The sequence below is a fragment of the Bombina bombina genome, chromosome 7, assembly GCF_027579735.1.
Source record: "Bombina bombina isolate aBomBom1 chromosome 7, aBomBom1.pri, whole genome shotgun sequence".
In the NCBI taxonomy this organism is placed as follows: domain Eukaryota; kingdom Metazoa; phylum Chordata; class Amphibia; order Anura; family Bombinatoridae; genus Bombina; species Bombina bombina.
The window spans coordinates 348,596,157-348,616,233 of record NC_069505.1 but is presented as its reverse complement, the minus strand read 5'-3'; the positions used below and the strand labels follow the sequence as shown (position 1 = coordinate 348,616,233).

Genomic DNA, 20,077 nt, shown 5'->3' with positions numbered 1-20,077 from the left:
CATGGACTCTTGTTAATTACATGAAAGAAAACATAATTTATGTAAGAACTTACCTGATAAATTCATTTCTTTCATATTAACAAGAGTCCATGAGGCCCACCCTTTTTTGTGGTGGTTATGATTTTTTTGTATAAAGCACAATTATTCCAATTCCTTATTTTATATGCTTCGCACTTTTTTTCTTATCACCCCACTTCTTGGCTATTCGTTAAACTGATTTGTGGGTGTGGTGAGGGGTGTATTTATAGGCATTTTAAGGTTTGGGAAACTTTGCCCCTCCTGGTAGGAATGTATATCCCATATGTCACTAGCTCATGGACTCTTGTTAATATGAAAGAAATGAATTTATCAGGTAAGTTCTTACATAAATTATGTTTTTCGTTCCTTTCGTAATTTCAAAGCAGGAGCAGCATCAACTTCCTCTGCACCAAAACAGGAAGGAGCTGTTGCTCGCTACAGACAAGGCTGGAAACCTAACCAGTCCTGGAACAGGGGCAAACAGGCCAGAAAACCTGCTGCTGCCCCTAAGACAGCATGAATTGAGGGCCCCCGATCCGGGACCGGATCTAGTGGGGGGCAGACTTTCCCTCTTCGCCCAGGCTTGGGCAAGAGATGTTCAGGATCCCTGGGCGTTAGAGATCATATCTCAGGGATACCTTCTGGACTTCAAATCCTCTCCCCCAAGAGGGAGATTTCATCTGTCAAGGTTGTCAACAAACCTAACAAAGAAGGAAGCGTTTCTACGCTGCGTACAAGATCTTTTATTAATGGGAGTGATCCATCCAGTTCCGCGGTTGGAACAAGGACAAGGGTTTTACTCAAATCTGTTTGTAGTTCCCAAAAAAGAGGGAACCTTCAGGCCAATCTTGGATTTAAAGATCCTAAACAAATTCCTAAGAGTTCCATCGTTCAAGATGGAAACTATTCGAACATTTTTGCCCATGATCCAAGAGGGTCAGTACATGACCACAGTGGATTTAAAGGATGCTTACCTTCACATACCGATTCACAAAAGCCATTACCGGTATCTAAGGTTTGCCTTTTTAGACAGGCATTACCAGTTTGTAGCTCTTCCATTCGGACTGGCTACGGCTCCAAGAATCTTCACAAAGGTTCTGGGCACTCTTCTGGCGGTACTAAGACCGCGAGGAATTTCAGTAGCTCCGTACTTAGACGACATACTGATACAAGCTTCAAGCCTTCAAACTGCCAAATCTCATACAGAGATAGTACTGGCATTTCTAAGGTCGCATGGATGGAAAGTGAACGAAAAGAAAAGTTCTCTCTTTCCACTCACAAGAGTTCCCTTCCTGGGGACTCTGATAGATTCTGTAGAAATGAAGATTTACCTGACAGAGGACAGGTTAACAAAACTTCAAAGTGCATGCCGTGTCCTTCATTCTATTCAACACCCGTCAGTAGCTCAATGCATGGAGGTAATCGGACTAATGGTAGCAGCAATGGACATAGTTCCTTTTGCACGCCTACATCTCAGACCACTGCAACTGTGCATGCTAAGTCAGTGGAATGGGGATTACTCAGATTTGTCCCCCACTCTAAATCTGAATCAAGAGACCAGAAATTCTCTTCTATGGTGGCTTTATCGGCCACATCTGGCCAGGGGAATGCCATTCAGCAGGCCAGACTGGTCAATTGTAACAACAGACGCCAGCCTACTAGGTTGGGGCGCTGTCTGGAATTCTCTGAAGGCTCAGGGACTATGGAATCTGTAGGAGAGTCTTCTTCCAATAAACATTCTGGAATTGAGAGCAGTCCTCAATGCTCTTCTGGCTTGACCCCAGTTAACAACTCGGGGGTTCATCAGGTTCCAGTCGGACAACATCACGACTGTAGCTTATATCAACCATCAGGGAGGGACAAGAAGCTCCCTAGCAATGATGGAAGTATCGAAGATAATTCGCTGGGCAGAGTCTCACTCTTGCCACCTGTCTGCAATCCACATCCCGGGAGTGGAGAACTGGGAGGCGGATTTCTTAAGTCGTCAGACTTTTCATCCGGGGGAGTGGGAACTTCATCCAGAGGTCTTTGCCCAAATACTTCGACGTTGGGGCAAACCAGAGATAGATCTCATGGCGTCTCGACAGAACGCCAAGCTTCCGCGCTACGGGTCCAGATCCAGGGATCCGGGAGCGGTCCTGATAGATGCCTTGACAGCACAATGGACCTTCAGGATGGCTTATGTGTTTCCACCTTTCCCGATGCTTCCTTGATTGATTGCCAGAATCAAACAGGAGAAAGCATCAGTGATTCTAATAGCGCCTGCATGGCCACACAGGACTTGGTATGCAGATCTGGTGGACATGTCATTCTGTCCACCTTGGTCGTTACCTCTGAAACAGGACCTTCTGATTCAGGGTCCTTTCAAACATCAAAATCTAACTTCTCTGAAGCTGACTGCTTGGAAATTGAACGCTTGATCTTATCAAAGCGTGGTTTTTCTGAGTCAGTTATTGATACCTTAATACAGGCTAGGAAGCCTGTTACCAGAAAGATTTACCATAAAATATGGCGTAAATACCTATATTGGTGCGAATCCAAAGGTTACTCTTGGAGTAAGGTTAGGATTCCTAGGATATTGTCTTTTCTACAAGAAGGTTTAGAAAAGGGGTTATCCGCTAGTTCCTTAAAGGGACAGATCTCAGCTCTGTCCATTCTGTTACACAAGCGTCTGTCAGAAGTTCCAGACGTTCAGGCTTTTTGTCAGGCTTTGGCCAGGATTAAACCTGTGTTTAAAGCTGTGGCTCCACCATGGAGTTTAAACCTTGTTCTTAACGTTTTACAGGGTGTTCCGTTTGAACCCCTTCATTCCATTGTTATAAAGTTGTTATCTTGGAAAGTTCTATTTTTAATGGCTATTTCCTCGGCTCGAAGAGTCTCTGAGTTATCAGCCTTACATTGTGATTCTCCTTATTTGATTTTTCACTCGGATAAGGTAGTTCTGCGTACTAAACCTGGGTTCTTACCTAAGGTAGTCACTAACAGGAATATCAATCAGGAGATTGTTGTTCCATCCTTGTGCCCAAATCCTTCTTCGAGGAAGGAACGTCTTTTGCACAATCTGGATGTAGTTCGTGCCCTTAAATTTTATTTACAGGCAACTAAAGATTTTCGACAAACGTCTTCCCTGTTTGTCGTTTACTCTGGTCAGAGGAGAGGTCAAAAAGCTTCTGCTACCTCTCTCTCTTTTTGGCTTCGTAGCATAATTCGTTTAGCTTATGAGACTGCTGGACAGCAGCCTCCTGAAAGAATTACAGCTCATTCCACTAGAGCTGTGGCTTCCACTTGGGCCTTTAAGAATGAGGCCTCTGTTGAACAGATTTGCAAGGCTGCAACTTGGTCTTCGCTTCATACTTTTTCCAAATTTTACAAATTTGACACTTTTGCTTCCTCGGAGGCTATTTTTGGGAGAAAGGTTCTTCAGGCAGTGGTTCCTTCTGTATAAAGAGCCTGCCTATCCCTCCCGTCATCCGTGTACTTTTGCTTTGGTATTGGTATCCCACAAGTAATGATGACCCGTGGACTGATCACACTTAACAGAAGAAAACATAATTTATGCTTACCTGATAAATTCCTTTCTTCTGTAGTGTGATCAGTCCACGGCCCGCCCTGTTTTTTAAGGCAGGTAAATATTTTTTAAATTATACTCCAGTCACCACTACACCCTTGGCTTCTCCTTTCTCGTTGGTCCTTGGTCGAATGACTGGAGGTGACGTAGAGGGGAGGAGCTATATAGCAACTCTGCTGGGTGAATCCTCTTGCACTTCCTGTAGGGGAGCAGATAATATCCCACAAGTAATGATGACCCGTGGACTGATCACACTACAGAAGAAAGGAATTTATCAGGTAAGCATAAATTATGTTTTTTTAATAGAAGTATTTGGCAATATTCTTCCATTAGCAAAAACTTCTAGTAAAAGTTATTAATGTGTGAGTGGCATACGGATATATGCAACATGTGACTATTCAGAATTTAAGCACCATGCCTGCCTGCTCAGAGACCATGTCATGCATACCACCGCTCACTCTGTGAAGGTGAGGGTGCTTGAATGCTGGTGCGCAAGGCACTCATAGCATACGACAAAAAATAAGAACTTACTAGAAGCATTTTTGCTTATGGGAGTATATATATTTAAAGTGAATGTCAATTTTCAGCAATGAGTGCCCGGTTTTTAAAAATACTTTTTAAAACAGGGGCACTTTCATTGATGAAAGTTTACATTGCACCGGATTTGTAGAAATACCTTTTACTTCTGCAAAGCCGGATAGATGATCCCTCGCCGCCTTCTTCCTGCTGTACAACCACAGCAATGACGAAACTGGCTTCCTCCAATCACAGCCGGGCATCACGAGATGGACGCTCTGGGGTGCAAGCCATTATTGGAGGAAGCCGGTTTTGACATTTCTGACGTCAGTACAGAGGAACTGAGGCTGGGATCGTCGATCCGGCTTTGCAGAAGTAAAAGGTAAGTATTTCTACAAATCCAGTGCAATGTAAATTTTCATCAATGAAAGTGCCCCTGTTTTTAAAAGTATTTTTAAAAACCGGGCACTCATTGCTGAAAATTGACATTCACTTTCAGCTTGAATGCACTCATGTACATCACAATTTTGTCCTTTCCATCCCTTGGTTTTTGTTGTTTAACAGCTAAATAGGTGTAAGATGTGCAAAGGAAAATTGGATGAGTGACCAGACACATACACGCTATCAAAACAACTGGAGAATATCGAATAAATCAGTTTGGGGATTTGAATTCTGATACAGAGACTATTTATAGATAGTTTTTTGTGCTTATATTTACTATATTACTGTTTTGTGTTTTGTTTTGCTGAATTTTATGTAGATGCTTAGAAAGCTGTTTAAGAAAGGAAGGGTCATAATGCCAGATATACTTTACCCTTATAGATGCACTAAGTTCTGGTAAAAGGACCCTGTAGCAAAAATTCTTGTACTTTCTGACCAGTTAAAGGGAAAGTGTACACCAATTTTCATATAACTGCATGTAATAGATACTACTATAAGGAAGAATATGCACCGATACTGATCTAAATATCCAGTTTAAAAGCTTTTAAAAAGTTAACGTAGAAGCTCCCAGTTAAGCACTGTGGGATGAGTTTAGGCTGGGACACCCAATGGAAGGGGCTGGGAAAACAAAAAGAGCAGATACTCTCCCCCCCCCCCCTTGCATATGAAAGGGCAGATTATACAAACAGGAGCCAGCAGGAGTCTGTAAACCCGTGTATACATCTGACACTGTGGGGCTTGGTTAGGAATCTGAAATCAGCATAATGTTATTAAAAAAATAAATAAGAAAAACCATACATTGTTACAAAAACACTCCCCTGATGGGCTATATAAATGGATCATCTACAAAAGATTTATGCAAAGAGAAATCTAGTTACAATGTCCCTTTAAATCTTGCAGAGGAATGTGAAGGGTTTGCTATGTTATTGTTCATTGGTTTATTTAATGGAATATAATAATATACAGTACATACATTATATGTATGGATGTGATTTAGAACATTTTACCTTTAAAGGGACAGTCTAGTATAAATTAAACTTTCATTATTCAGATAGGACTTTTAATTTTAATCAAATTTCCAATTTACTTTTATCATCAAATTTGCTTTTTTCTCTTGGTATTCTTAGTTTAAACTAAAGATAGGTAGGCTCATATGCTAATTTCTAAGCCTTTGAGGGCTGCCTCTTATCACATGTTTTTATAATCTCTTTTCAACACAAAGAGACAGAAAGTACACGTGGGACATATAGATAACCCTCTGTGCCTGAACACAGTGTTATTTAAGATTTAGCACAAAACAATGCTAAATTTAAGACAATAGATAATAAACGGTCACAGTCATGTGATCAGGGGGCTGGAAGAAGGTTCCTAGATACAAGATAATCACAGAAGTAAAAAGTATATTAATATAACTATGTTGGTTATGCAAAACTGGGGATTGGGTAATAAAGGGATTATCTATCTATTAAAACAATAACAATTCTATGGTAGACTGTCCCTTTAAATTCATGTATATGTTGCTGAAGTTTGTACATCTTTAGTACAGAGCCCCTCTGTTACCTTTCTTTGGCAGTATTAGTGAGAGACACTAATGCAGAGGCATCTAGTTAGATGGGTCTGTTTGGGGAAATGGAAATTCAGCATGATAACAGAATAAATGAGACTCAAATGCTTGGAGTTGGACACACGCAATAAAGCATTGTTGAATCTACTTCTGAGCTATTCATGTACTGGAATAAATTATAAAAGAGAAGGAGATAACAAAACATCTGCCATGAAAAAACAGAAAGTGAGGAAACTAACTGTAGGGCTATAACCTATGAGCCCATTGTAACAAGACTGAGTCAGTGCCCTTCCTTTACCCATGGGCAGATTTGAAAATGAAAAGCTTTAAATGTCCAGGTAGGTGGTTCCTCCCTCACCTTGCATGTTAATCTTGGAAAAAGAAAACCATATATTTTGTCATACGTTTTGTACGAAGAGCACTAAGAGGAGGGCACTCCACAGCATAAAAGGAAAGGAAACAACACACATTCAAAGGTTATGGTTCTGTGGTTATACACACAAGCATTATAATAGTCATAGCGAGTGGGCCCCTTTCAGGGCCAAAGTACTTGTTATACTCTTTATCTGATGACACAGTTCCTTTGATTTGTTTTATCATGACCCATTATTGTGTGAGCTCCTTGATTTGCCTATGCTAATACAGATTGTATTGCATTCATTTGGTGTGTGTCTGATCACCCTTATTTGTCCTTGCACATTTTACCAATAATTAGCAGTTCTCAAACAAATATAAACATGGTATTGCAGCATTTATTTTAGCGAAAATAACATGTTTATGTTAATTCATTTTTTCTCTTGTAAGGTGTATCCAGTCCACGGATTCATCCTTTACTTGTGGGATATTCTCCTTCCCTACAGGAAGTGGCAAAGAGAGCACACAGCAGAGCTGTCCATATAGCTCCCCCTCTAGCTCCACCCCCCAGTCATTCTCTTTGCCGGCTCTAAGTATTCGGAAGGGTAAAGTGAATGTGGTGTTAGAATTGTAGTTTTTATTTTCTACAAGCAAAAGTTTGTTATTTTAAATGGTACCGGTGTGTACTATTTACTCTCTAGCAGAAAAGAGATGAAGATTTCTGCAGGGAGGAAGATGATTTTAGCATGTTGTAACTAAAATCCACTGCTGTTCCCACAAAGGACTGAGGAGTACAAGAAAACTTCAGTTGGGGGGAGCGGTTTGCAGGTCAGGCTGCAATAAGGTATGTTCATTCATTTATTTCTAGACAAGACTGTGATAATGCTAGAAAAGACTGATAAGATCCCCATGAGGGAAGGGTAAGCTGTATTCAGAGACTAAGTATGGAATTGCTAGCTTACATAACAGGGCTAATTTATGCTGGTTGACACTACTTAATGGCAAACGGTTTTTATTGAAAAATATTGTTTTTTTGAGACACTTTGAAGGTTCCTTTGGGTTTCTTTCAGGGGTTGTTACCCACATGGCTATTATCAAAACACTTAGGAGTGTTTCTTTAGGCCTCACAGCACTGGAGTAAGGTGGGAGGGGCCTAATTTCGCGCCTCAGATGCGCAGTTTTAGTGACTAGAACTTCAGGCATTTTCACATGGAGGGTCCTGCTACAGTTTGAGGACCCATAAGAAGCTTTTCCCCCACAAATCTGACTCCTAAGAGCAGGTAGGGCCACAGCAGAGCTGTGGCAAGGTGCTGAAGTTGTTTTAACCGGTCTCTTGGCTTAATATCGATCTGATTTGGGCATTAAGGAATTAATCGTTTTTATTGCTAGTGGTGCAATCTTACTAATGCTAGGTACATACTGTAAAAATTTCGAAAAGTTTGCTGCATTTTTCACTGTTTTGGAAAAATTGTGTGCCTTTTTATCTCTTAAAGGCACAGTAACGTTTTTTGCAAAGTGTGTTTTTACTTGATTAAAGTGATTTCTAAGCCTGTTTGCCTTACTAACTAGTCTGTTAAACATATCTGACACCAAGGAAAATCCTTGTTCAATGTGTTTAGAAGCCATGGTGGAACCCCCTCTCAGAATGTGTCCCACTTATACTGATATGTCTATACATTTTAAAGAACATATTGTTGCACTTAAAAATGTGGCCCTAGATGATTCTCAGATAGAAGGTAATGAGGTTAGCCCGTTAACCTCTCCCCAAGTGTCACAACCAGTTACGCCCGCTCAAGCGACGCCTAGCACCTCTAGTGCGTCTAACTCTTTTACCTTACAAGACTTGGCGGCAGTCATGGATAATACCCTCTCAGTGTTTTTATCTAAACTGCCCGTGTTACCTGCAAAGCGTGATAGCTCTGTTTTAAGAACAGATTCTGAGCATTCTGACGCTTTAGTAGCCGTATCCGATATACACTCACAACGCTCTGAAATGGGGGCGATGGATGTGCTGTCTGAGGGAGAAATTTCCTATTCGGGAAAGGTTGCTCCTCAGACAGACTCAGATACGTTGGCTTTTAAATTTAAACTAGAACACCTCCGCTTATTGCTCAAGGAGGTATTAGTTACTCTGGATGACTGCTACCCTATGGTGGTTCCAGAGAAATTGTGTAAAATGGACAAGTACCTAGAAGTTCCTGTCTACACTGATGTGTTCCCGGTCCCTAAGAGGATTGCGGATATCGTTACTAGGGAGTGGGATAAACCAGGTATTCCCTTCGTCCGTCCCCCCCTGTTTTTAAGAAAATGTTCCCCATATCTAACCCCATGCGGGATTCGTGGCAGACGGTCCCTAAGGTGGAGGGGGCTGTTTCTTCACTTGCTAAACGCACAACTATACCAATTGAAGACAGTTGTGCTTTTAAAGACCCTATGGATAAAAAATTAGAGGGTTTACTTAAGAAAATTTTTGTTCAACAAGGTTTTCTTCTCCAGCCTATTGCGTGCATTGTTCCTGTAACCACTGCAGCTGCTTTCTTGTTCGAGGCGCTGGAAGATGCGCTCCAGACGGAGACCTCATATGAGGACATTATGGACAGAATTAAGGCTCTTAAGCTGGCTAATTCTTTTATCACAGATGCCGCTTTCCAAATAGCTAAGTTAGCGGCAAAAAATTCAGGTTTCGCCATTTTAGCGTGCAGGGCGTTATGGCTAAAGTCCTGGTCGGCCGATGTGTCCTCAAAATCCAAACTATTGAACATCCCTTTCAAAGGAAAGACCCTCTTCGGGCCTGAATTGAAAGAGATTATTTCAGAAATCACTAGGGGAAAAGTCCATGCTCTCCCCCAGGACAAGTCCTTCAAGACGAAGAACAAACAAAATAATTTTCGTTCCTTTCGGAATTTCAGGAGCGGTCTTGCTTCATCCTCCCCTGCTGCAAAGCAAGAGGGTAACACTTCACAACCCAGGGCAGCCTGGAAGCCTTACCAGGGCTGGAACAAGGGTAAACAGGCCAAGAAGCCTGCTGCTGCCTCTAAGACAACATGAAGGGGTAGCCCCCGATCCGGGACCGGATCTAGTAGGGGGCAGACTCTCTCTCTCTTCGCTCAGGCCTGGGCAAGAGACGTACACGATCCCTGGGCCTTAGAGATTGTATCCCAGGGATATCTTCTAGAATTCAAGGACTCCCCTCCAAGGGGAAGGTTCCATATTTCTCGTCTGTCTTCAGACATGACAAAGAAAGAGGCGTTCTTACGCTGTGTAGAAGACCTACATACAATGGGAGTGATCCACCCAGTTCCAATTGCGGAACAAGGGCTGGGGTTTTACTCAAACCTGTTTGTGGTTCCCAAAAAAGAAGGAACTTTCAGACCAATCCTGGATCTCAAAATTCTAAACAAGTTCCTCAGAGTCCCATCATTCAAGATGGAGACCATTCGGACAATCTTACCAATGATCCAGGAGGGTCAATATATGACTACCGTGGATCTAAAGGATGCGTACCTACATATTCCTATCACAAAGATCATCACCAGTTTCTCAGGTTCGCCTTTCTGGAAAAGCATTATCAGTTTGTGGCTCTTCCTTTCGGGTTGGCCACTGCTCCCAGAATTTTCACAAAGGTGCTAGGGTCCCTCCTGGCGGTTCTAAGACCGCAGGGCATAGCAGTGGCGCCTTACCTAGACGACATCTTAATTCAGGCGTCTACTTTCCAAAGAGCCAAGTCTCACACGGAAATTGTATTGGCCTTTCTGAGGTCTCACGGGTGGAAGGTGAACATCAAAAAGAGTTCTCTCTCCCCCCTCACAAGAGTTCCTTTCCTAGGAACCCTAATAGACTCGGTAGAAATGAAAATATTTCTGACGGAGGTCAGAAAGGTAAAACTCTTAACTACTTGCCGAGTTCTTCATTCCATTCCTCGGCCATCTGTAGCTCAGTGCATGGAGACAATCGGACTAATGGTAGCGGCAATGGACATAGTCCCTTTTGCACGGATACACCTCAGACCACTGCAACTGTGCATGCTCAAACAGTGGAATGGGGATTATGCAGATTTGTCTCCTCAAATACAGTTGGACAAGGGGACTAGAGATTCTCTTCTCTGGTGGTTGTCTCAGGATCACCTGTCTCAGGGAATGTGTTTCCACAGACCAGAGTGGATCATCGTAACAACCCGACGCCAGTCTGTTGGGCTGGGGTGCAGTCTGGAACTCCCTGAAAGCTCAGGGCTTATGGTCTCGGGAAGAAGCTCTTCTCCCGATAAACATTCTGGAACTGAGGGCGATATTCAACGCGCTTCAGGCATGGCCTCAGCTAGCTGCGGCCAAATTCATCAGATTTCAGTCGGAACACATCACGACTGTAGCTTACGTCAATCATCAAGGGGGACAAGGAGTTCCCTAGCAATGATGGAAGTAACCAAAATAATCAGGTGGGCGGAGGATCACTCTTGCTATCTCTCAGCAATTCACATCCCAGGAGTAGACAACTGGGAGCCGGATTACCTAAGTCGTCAGACTTTTTACCCGGGGGAGTGGGAACTCCACCCGGAGGTGTTTGCCCAGCTGATTCAGCTATGGGGCACTCCAGAATTGGATCTGATGGCGTCTCGTCAGAACACCAAACTTCGTCTTTACTGGTCCAGGTCCCGGGATCCCCAGGCGGTGTTGATAGATGCTCTAGCAGCGCCTTGGTCCTTCAATCTGGCCTATGTTTTTCCACCGTTTCCTCTCCTCCCGCGTCTGGTTGCCAGAATCAAGCAGGAGAGGGCGTCAGTGATTCTAATAGCGCCTGCGTGGCCACGCAGGACCTGGTATGCAGACCTAGTGGACATGTCCTCTGTGCCACCATGGACACTACCACTGAGGCAGGACCTTCTAATACAAGGTCCTTTCAAACATCCAAATCTAATTTCTCTGCGTCTGACTGCTTGGAGATTGAACGCCTAATTCTATCAAAGCGTGGGTTCTCTGAGTCGGTTATTGATACCCTGATTCAGGCTTGAAAGCCTGTCACCAGGACGATCTACCATAAGATTTGGCGAAAATATCTTTTTTGGTGCGAATCCAAGGGTTACTCATGGAGTAAGGTTAGGATTCCTAGGATTTTGTCCTTTCTCCAAGATGGATTGGAGAAAGGATTATCAGCTAGTTCCTTAACGGGACAGATATCTGCCTTGTCTATTCTTTTTCACAAACGTCTGGCAGAGGTACCAGATGTTCAACCGTTTAGTCAGGCTTTAGTCAGAATCAAGCCTGTTTATAGACCTGTGGCTCCGCCATGGAGTCTGAATTTAGTTCTTTCAGTTCTTCAAGGGGTTCCGTTTGAACCTTTACATTCCATAGATATTAAGCTTTTATCTTGGAAAGTTTTGTTTTTGGTAGCTATCTCTTCTGCTCGAAGAGTTTCAGAGTTATCTGCTTTACAGTGTGATTCACCTTACCTGGTGTTCCATGCGGAATAGTTTTACGTACCAAACCCTGTTTTCTTCCTAAGGTTGTGTCTAATAAGAATATTAACCAGGAAATTGTTGTTCCTTCTCTGTGTCCTAATCCTTCGTCGAAGAAGGAACGTCTGTTACACAATCTTGATGTGGTTCGTGCTTTAAAGTTCTATTTACAAGCAACTAAGGATTTCAGACAAACAACTTCTTTGTTTGTTATCTATTCTGGTAAGAGGAGAGGTCAGAAGGCGACCGCTACCTCTCTTTCCCTTTGGCTGAAAAGCATCATCCGTTTGGCTTATGAGACTGCTGGCCAGCAGCCTCCTGAAACAATTACTGCTCATTCTACCAGAGCAGTGGCTTCCACATGGGCTTTTAAAAATGAGGCTTCTGTTGAACAGATTTGTAAGGCAGCGACTTGGTCTTCGCTGCATACTTTTTCCAAATTTTACAAATTCGATACTTTTGCTTCTTCGGAGGCTATTTTTGGGAGAAAGGTTTTACAAGCAGTGGTGCCTTCCGTTTAAGGTACCTGTCTTGTTCCCTCCCTTCATCCGTGTCCTAAAGCTTTGGTATTGGTATCCCACAAGTAAAGGATGAATCCGTGGACTGGATACACCTTACAAGAAAAAACAGAATTTATGCTTACCTGATAAATTACTTTCTCTTGTGGTGTATCCAGTCCACGGCCCGCCCTGGCTATTAAGTCAGGTAGATTTTTTTGTTTAAACTACAGTCACCACTGCACCCTATGGTTTCTCCTTTTTCTTCCTAACCTTCGGTCGAATGACTGGGGGGTGGCGCTAGAGGGAGAGCTATATGGACAGCTCTGCTGTGTGCTCTCTTTGCCACTTCCTGTAGGGAAGGAGAATATCCCACAAGTAAAGGATGAATCCGTGGACTGGATACACCACAAGAGAAAGTAATTTATCAGGTAAGCATAAATTCTCTTTTTAAATTCATAGTTTGTATGATTTTATTTATGTCAACGACAACTATAGGATGACGCTCACAGATTTAACTTGTAAAGGTTACTCATTTTATCAACTTTATAAACTCTTACTCTATGATATATGATAAGATTATAGTTCATCATTTCTGCAGTAAAAGCATCACACTTTTTGGTCTCTTTTTGTTTGCAGCAGAGGCCCTGAAAAAGAATATTGCAAATCTGAGAAGGGCTTCTAACGCTGGCCCACTCTCTAAATGTCAGAGGACCAAGCAGGACAACTCATGAGAGTAGCTAGAAGAAGTCAAATCTATAGAAGGTTTATAGTGGTGTGTTACACACCTTGAAAGTTGCCATAAGAATACAGTATTTAAATGGATTAGTCCATAAAGGAATCGACATCCCCTTTTTAATCCCTAGATGAGTCAACGTCAAAGGATCATTTTTGCTGAAGAATATGCTGCCCCTTTGATTTTTATTTTACTTAAATCTCTTTAAACAGTATTATGAAACATATCCAAGTTAATTGTTTTTATAATATAAAGAAAAACGTATTAATTCAAATGATGTTACATACTCGTAATGAGTGTTTAAGAGCACTTTATATCCTTGTGTACTGGTGATTTTGTGTTGCTATATTTTTATTGGAACATCAGCGTATTTATGATTTGTGTTTAGGGCGCATTTATCATTTTTTGTTGCTGCTGTACATCTTCTCTTTTCTTTGTTTATCAGATCAGTGAGGAATCCCGGCTCACTGCTGCCAGCTCCAAAACCAAATGTTCTTCTATTCCTTCAAATGCTTCCTCTTCTTCTTTATCTCGGCCTGTTAGCTCCAGCAAAGGTAATCATGTATGTATCTTCTAGGGCTATCTTAAAAGCTTTCGCTAAGTCTACTGTTACTATTTTTGCCTTCGTTCTTGCATAAATCTGTGTTTGTGCTGATTATCTTTTTTTAGCTATAAGCTTAGTTATTATCTTTAAAGTGAAGGTAAACTTTGATGAATGAAAGCCCGTTTTTTAAAAAATGCTATTAAAAACAGGGGCATTTTCATTCATCAAAGTTTACAAAGCAGACATTTTGATTAAAACTTACCTCTCTCCTCTTCACAGCCGGAGCAGCTTCCCTGACCCGGAGATCCTCTCTTCACACGTCAGCAATGACTAATCCGGCTTCCTCCAATCATTGCTTTCCCCCCAGGGTAGTCATTGCATGAGGCCATGCCGTGATTGGAGGAAGCTGGATTAGTCATTGATGACGTGTGAATAGAGGATCTCTGGTGGGGGAAGCTGCTCTGGGTGTGAAAAAAACAAAGGTACGTTTTAATCAAAACGGCTGCCTTCTAAACTTTGATGAACGAAAGTGCCCCTGGTTTTAATAGTATTTTAAAAAAACAGACTTTCATTCATCAAAGTTTACCTTCACTTTGAAGAAGCCCACCTTTTTTTTTAATTTAAAATGAAGGTAAACTTTGATGAATTCAAGTGCCCCTGTTTTTAATAGTATTTTAAAAAAATGGGCTTTCATTCATCAAAGTTTACCTTCACTTTAAAAAAAAAAAAAAAAAAAAAGGTAGGCTTCTTGAGTCTGATAATTTTAAATTAAAATCAGTTTTTTTTTCTTTTGCAAGATGTACCGAGTCCACGGATTCATCCTAACTTGTGGGATATTGTCCTTCCTGACAGGAAGTAGCAAAGAGAGCACCATTGATTGATTCTGGCAATCAGACGCGGAAGGAGAGGGGATGGTGGAAACACATAAGCCAGGTTGAACGACCAGGGTACTGCTAGAGCATCTATCAGTACTGCCTGAGTATCCCTTGACCTGGATCCGTAACGAAGAAGTTTGGCGTTCTGACGAGACGCCATCAGATCCAATTCTGGTGTGCCCCATAGCTGAACCCTTGACCATTCGCTTAGAAAGCTGACATGCTAACCATCAGGCCACATTAGAAGCACTTGATTGAAGATGAAATAAAAACTAACAGTTTAACACCTCTTCTCTTTACTCTTCCTGCTTAGAGCCAGAAAAGAGAATGACTGGGGGTGGAGTTAAGGGGGGAGCTATATAGACAGCTCTGCTGTGGGTGCTCTCTTTGCTACTTCCTGTCAGGAAAGACAATATCCCACAAGTTAGGATGAATCCGTGGACTCGGTACATCGCAAAAGAAAGAAATTTATCAGGTAAGCATAAATTCTGTTTTTTAGATGCCAGCAGTCCATAAGTGCCAACTATTCTTCCTGAGATGCTGCTTGTGTTTATATTTCAGTATGGGGAAGTTGGAAACATTTTTTAGTGGTTTACGCAAACCAAAGCTTCCTAAAAGGATGATTAATGTCAATGTTACCAAGTCGCATTAAACTGACAATGCATCCAATGAATTTTGAAAGTTTCAAAGGAAAAAGAAAATACATATGCACTTTGAATAATTAATAAGCACAATAGTTATATAAAAACATTTTTATTTGTGTAGGCAGCTGTGTTCATGGCACAAGTACCTTGTCAGTAGGTTTCAAACAACAGATTTTTTTCCCCCTAAGAATGGAAATGTGGCAAAATGTAAAAAAAGGTTCTTGAAAAACTAAAAATAATTTTATTTCGTATTTTTTTTAATGGAATTATACAAAATACATATTGTCGTATCGTAGAGTGCCTTGGTGCTTATTCTTAGTTTCACTTTTATGTTCACTCACGAATCAATATCGCTATTTTTATTGCCTATAATATAGATTAATTTGCACAGTAAAGGGACTTGAAACCCCATTGTTTTATGTTAAGATTCAGAAAGAGAATACAATTTTAAACAACTTTCTAAATTTACTTCTATTATCTAATTTGCTTCATTTTCTTGACATCCTTTGTTGAAAAGCATATCTAAATAGACTCAGTAACTGCTGATTGGTGGCTGCACATAGTTGCCTTGTGTAATTGGCTAACCCATGTGCATTGCTTTTTCTTCAACAAAGGATTTTTGAAGAAAAGTAAATAGACGTAAATTTGAATGTTGTTGTTTAAAATTGTATTCTCTACCTGAGTCATGAAATAAAAAAATATTGTGTTTCATGTCCCTTTTTAAGAATGATTAACAGTTGACCGAAAGCACTATCTGTTATAAAAATAGTGACTGGTTGCATATATATTGGATAAAGGTGGTTGATGTTGAAAAAAAAAATTAAATAAATTAAAAAGATTGTTTATTGTGAAAAAGTACACTCCTTTTTTTTATTATTCTATTTTATGGGTTTGCATATAAAATACCTTTTTAAGGGAAGCTCGAAAGTACTTCACACTATTGTTAAACAAACATGGAAGTCTGTAGTATTTTAGGGTTTCACAGCCCAGGACTGTCTAAGACACTTTGCAGCACGATGTGCTTTAAAAAAGTATTCCTTTTTATGCATGGGAATTCTATAGGGCAGTAGTTGTCATAAATATATCAATGAACCACGACAGACCAAAATATGAGGACAGTTTCCTGAGCTTAGGTTTCAATATTCTCAAACCTTGTTTCTTAGGTTTCCATAGAAATATGAAGCTGGCAAATAGACTCACTAAGTCTGTTACTTTTGAGATGTGCCACTACCTTTACTTAAAGTTTTGTTGTAAAGAATGGTACGATCATCTAATATGTATCTTTCACTTTAAAATGAATCGCAATTTTTAAATGACACTGTTATTTAAATGAATGCAAGCACAGATGTGTCTTTGTATCTTCATTGTTCTTTGTGACATTCATTTTAACTGTGTGCAGGTACATGGGCTTTATAGTGATACATGCCACTTATTTAATAATGTCTACAGCCATTAAAGGGATATTAAACAGTGCTCCTTTGGTAAAAAATAAATATGCTGAAGTATACATAAAAAGAAACAGATTGCTTCTTGCATAATGAGCACAATTCTCAGCGTACCCCTTGCCCTTGCCCTCAGTGTGATAGGATAGCTTACATCTTGGGAACCTAGGGTTTATTCTGACTGATCTGAGCATGAGGAAATCTGACTTCCTGTTCTAGTCTATTCACTTTATAGTAAACCAGCTCATGTCACTCCAGAAGTTTTATGACCTCAGGCTAGATAAACCTTCCTGCAGAGGCACCCGCCTCCTTGTAGGGCTGTGACAGGAAGAAATAGACATTGCACAAATGTGTAAAAAAAAGTAAAACCCATTTAAAATGAATAATAATACATATTGTAATGATTTCTAGGAAGTATAAGCCACTGCTTAGTGCTTTTTTATTAAAACAATGAAACTGTTTTGCATCCCTTTAATTTTTTAATGGATAATTGTGTCATACATTTTAAATATTTTTGCTGATGTGTTTTCACAAAATGTAAATTTTCTAACTTTTACACAATGCATAAAACTGCTATGTATATGCATGTTTAGATATGTGGGATATATGTCTTTCTTTGTGAAGTATTTTGTACATTCATTCAAAAAATGTCTTGTATCCATGAATGCCATGATCTTGTAAATATAGATTCAGAAATAAATTATTTGTGGACACAGATATGTATTCACTGTTTATCTGTGATATTCATTAAAACTGACTACAGGGGAAATGAACATAAAAATAATAAATACTATTTGCTTTCCTTGACGGGGTTATTATTTTTGCACCTCAATTTGCATATGGAACACATTGCACTTTATTTTGTCTTCTTCTACTGCTAAGGTGTTAGCCACTAGCAGACATTCTAACAGGGACTAGATAGCTAATTTCAAAAAGCAATCATTTCGTAACATATCTATTAACACTATACATTGCATACTGCTCCTAACCTGGCAGTCTGTTAAATATAACTTTTAATTTACATATCTATAAAATAAATGTTTAAAAACACTTAAAATTAATTAAAAACATACCCCTTACTAGAATACATATAACGCTATTAACCTACCACAGTCTCAACCTTCCATTAGGCATTTACAAAATGGGTAATTATCCCCAACAGTCACAAATAAAAAAAAGTTCCCTAAAATAAGACTCAGTGACAAGGGTATCATTGTGCAAGCCACAATCTATGTGTCTCTATAAATCCCCTATAACATACCAAATGAAGATTCCTGGAATAGGATAAACACGTCTGAGTTTTATGAAAAAAGGTTTGGGGGAAACCCTATTCACTTAATATGGGCAAATTTAAAAAAGGTTCAGAATTCTAGTTGAATCCTAAGCCAGCCCTCTTAGTGTTTTTTGGAGCATAGAACCCCGTTTAAAGGGACATAATACTCATATGCTAAATTACTTGAAACTGATGCAGTATAACTGTAAAAAGCTGACAGGAAAATATCACCTGAGCATCTCTATGTAAATAAGGAAGATATTTAACCTCACAATTTCCTCAGCTCAGCAGAGTAAGTTCTGTGTAAAAAGTTATACTTTAGCTGCTGCCTTACATCCGACTCTTTTTGTAATCTTTCATGATATATCTTTGCTTTAAATTATTTTTGCTTGAAAGCCAACGTTCCACAACTTGCTAAATTCCTCTTGATATAGATTAAATATAATATTCAGTATTTGCTCTGAAAAATTAAAGTGCCATAAAACATGTTGAGATCTGTGCATATCCTAAAACTATACTTTTTAAAAACAGGCATTGTATTTCAACAGAGTTCACAGCTTTTTAGGCATGCTCAAGCATAACCACTTTTGCATTCTACCAAAGCAACAATAGATTGATACAGCCATAGAAGGAAATGTGTGGGGGGAGTTAGAGCTGTACAATTCAAAAACTTAAAAGAAAGGGTTAATTGTGAGGCACTGCAGTATAAATGTGCAGGTAAAGTAATTAAAGTACATATTATTATATTATGTCTCTATCGCAATTTGATTTATATCCCTTTAATGTTAATTTTATCCAACATCATTAATACATTTTTTATTACAATATTTTGTTAGTATTTTGTTATTTGCATTTTAGAAACTGTATCCACTGTTGTGTACTGAACCACATTTTTTATGTATAATATTGTATTTTATTTAAGTTGTATAAAATGTTAAAATTTACAAAATAAACATGTTTTTTTTCTTTTTTTTAAAAAAAAGTGTCTGGATGCAGTGTTTATCAAAAGTACGGTCACATTAATAACAGTCTGTTTCATGCATTTACCTGCAATACATTTTGGTATGATTATATTTCTGGATTTTTATAAGGTGCTCTAAATTTGTATTTATGACTTTATTACTATCTAGACACTTTATGGATGATTGACATTGAAATAAATTACAGTATTAAGGCATTTATTCAACCGAATTTATTTAGAAAAAAATGATACATTATGAGATATAAATGATAGATTGCATTCATTTCTAGATAAATTGAGAGTTCTTTCATAAAATGGTGTCCACGAGCCATCCCATGTAGTATTAAAGTTCAGTCCACTAGGAGGCAAAACACCCAACATAACAGAGTTTTTAATCCCACTTTCTCCTGATCCTTCAGTCAATTTTTTTCCTCTATCTTGGAGTGATGCTGAAACTTGAAGTGCTTACATCATGTCATTTGACGGGTATTCTCTAACTGATTTGAGACCCATTTCCTGCTCAAATATTTTACATACAGGGCAGAAAGGTAGACAGTAATTCAGCCGGCAGTTGAAAATCTTCTTTCAGTGTGGAGATGCCACTAGCCTCCCAGGTGAAATGTGGGCATACCTGCCAATCCCCTGTTCTACAGTGTGCTGCTACTTGTTCTAACCTTACAGATCCTTGGCACTGTGCTTGCACTGTCTGGGATAGGCCCATCTACTAGAAGCAGTCTTTTGCGGCTAAGGTGTGCACAGTAGACAAAGGTGTTGACAGGTATGTACTTCATAGCCAACAGGCTAATACCATGATCATTTGCAGGTTTCACATAGCTTGGCGAAATAGTTGCATACAACATTTAACACTACATACAGTTTAAGGTACTGTCTCTTTAAATGTATTGCTTTTGGTAGTAGGCTGTAAGACAATCAGGAGGGTGTAAATAGCAGTAAAGTATGAAGCTATGTTAGCACTTCCCTTCAAATTCTTGTTGCCAGCCCCGGTTCTCCCAGACCGTATCCATAAACAAGAAATATTGAATTTGGTGGCGCTGTGTCACCTCAGGGGAGGCAAGCTGCTCTTTTCCTCTGGGAAAATTGCCTTCTTTCACCTCCAAAATAAAAAGCTCACAATGGTGTAGCACGTTTCAAATAACATGGTAGGCGCACAAACAGGTCATACTCGCAGGATTTC

The 20,077-nt window shown here is 39.9% G+C and overlaps 1 protein-coding gene across 1 annotated transcript in view; it reads left to right on the top strand.

Moving 5' to 3' along the window:
• Window positions 1-20,077, top strand: part of NISCH (nischarin) — a 670,823-nt gene that overhangs the window by 252,188 nt on the left and 398,558 nt on the right. Inside the window, 1 exon segment of the mRNA XM_053721022.1 lies at window positions 13,589-13,697. Within this exon segment, the coding sequence (XP_053576997.1) occupies window positions 13,589-13,697 (109 nt within the window).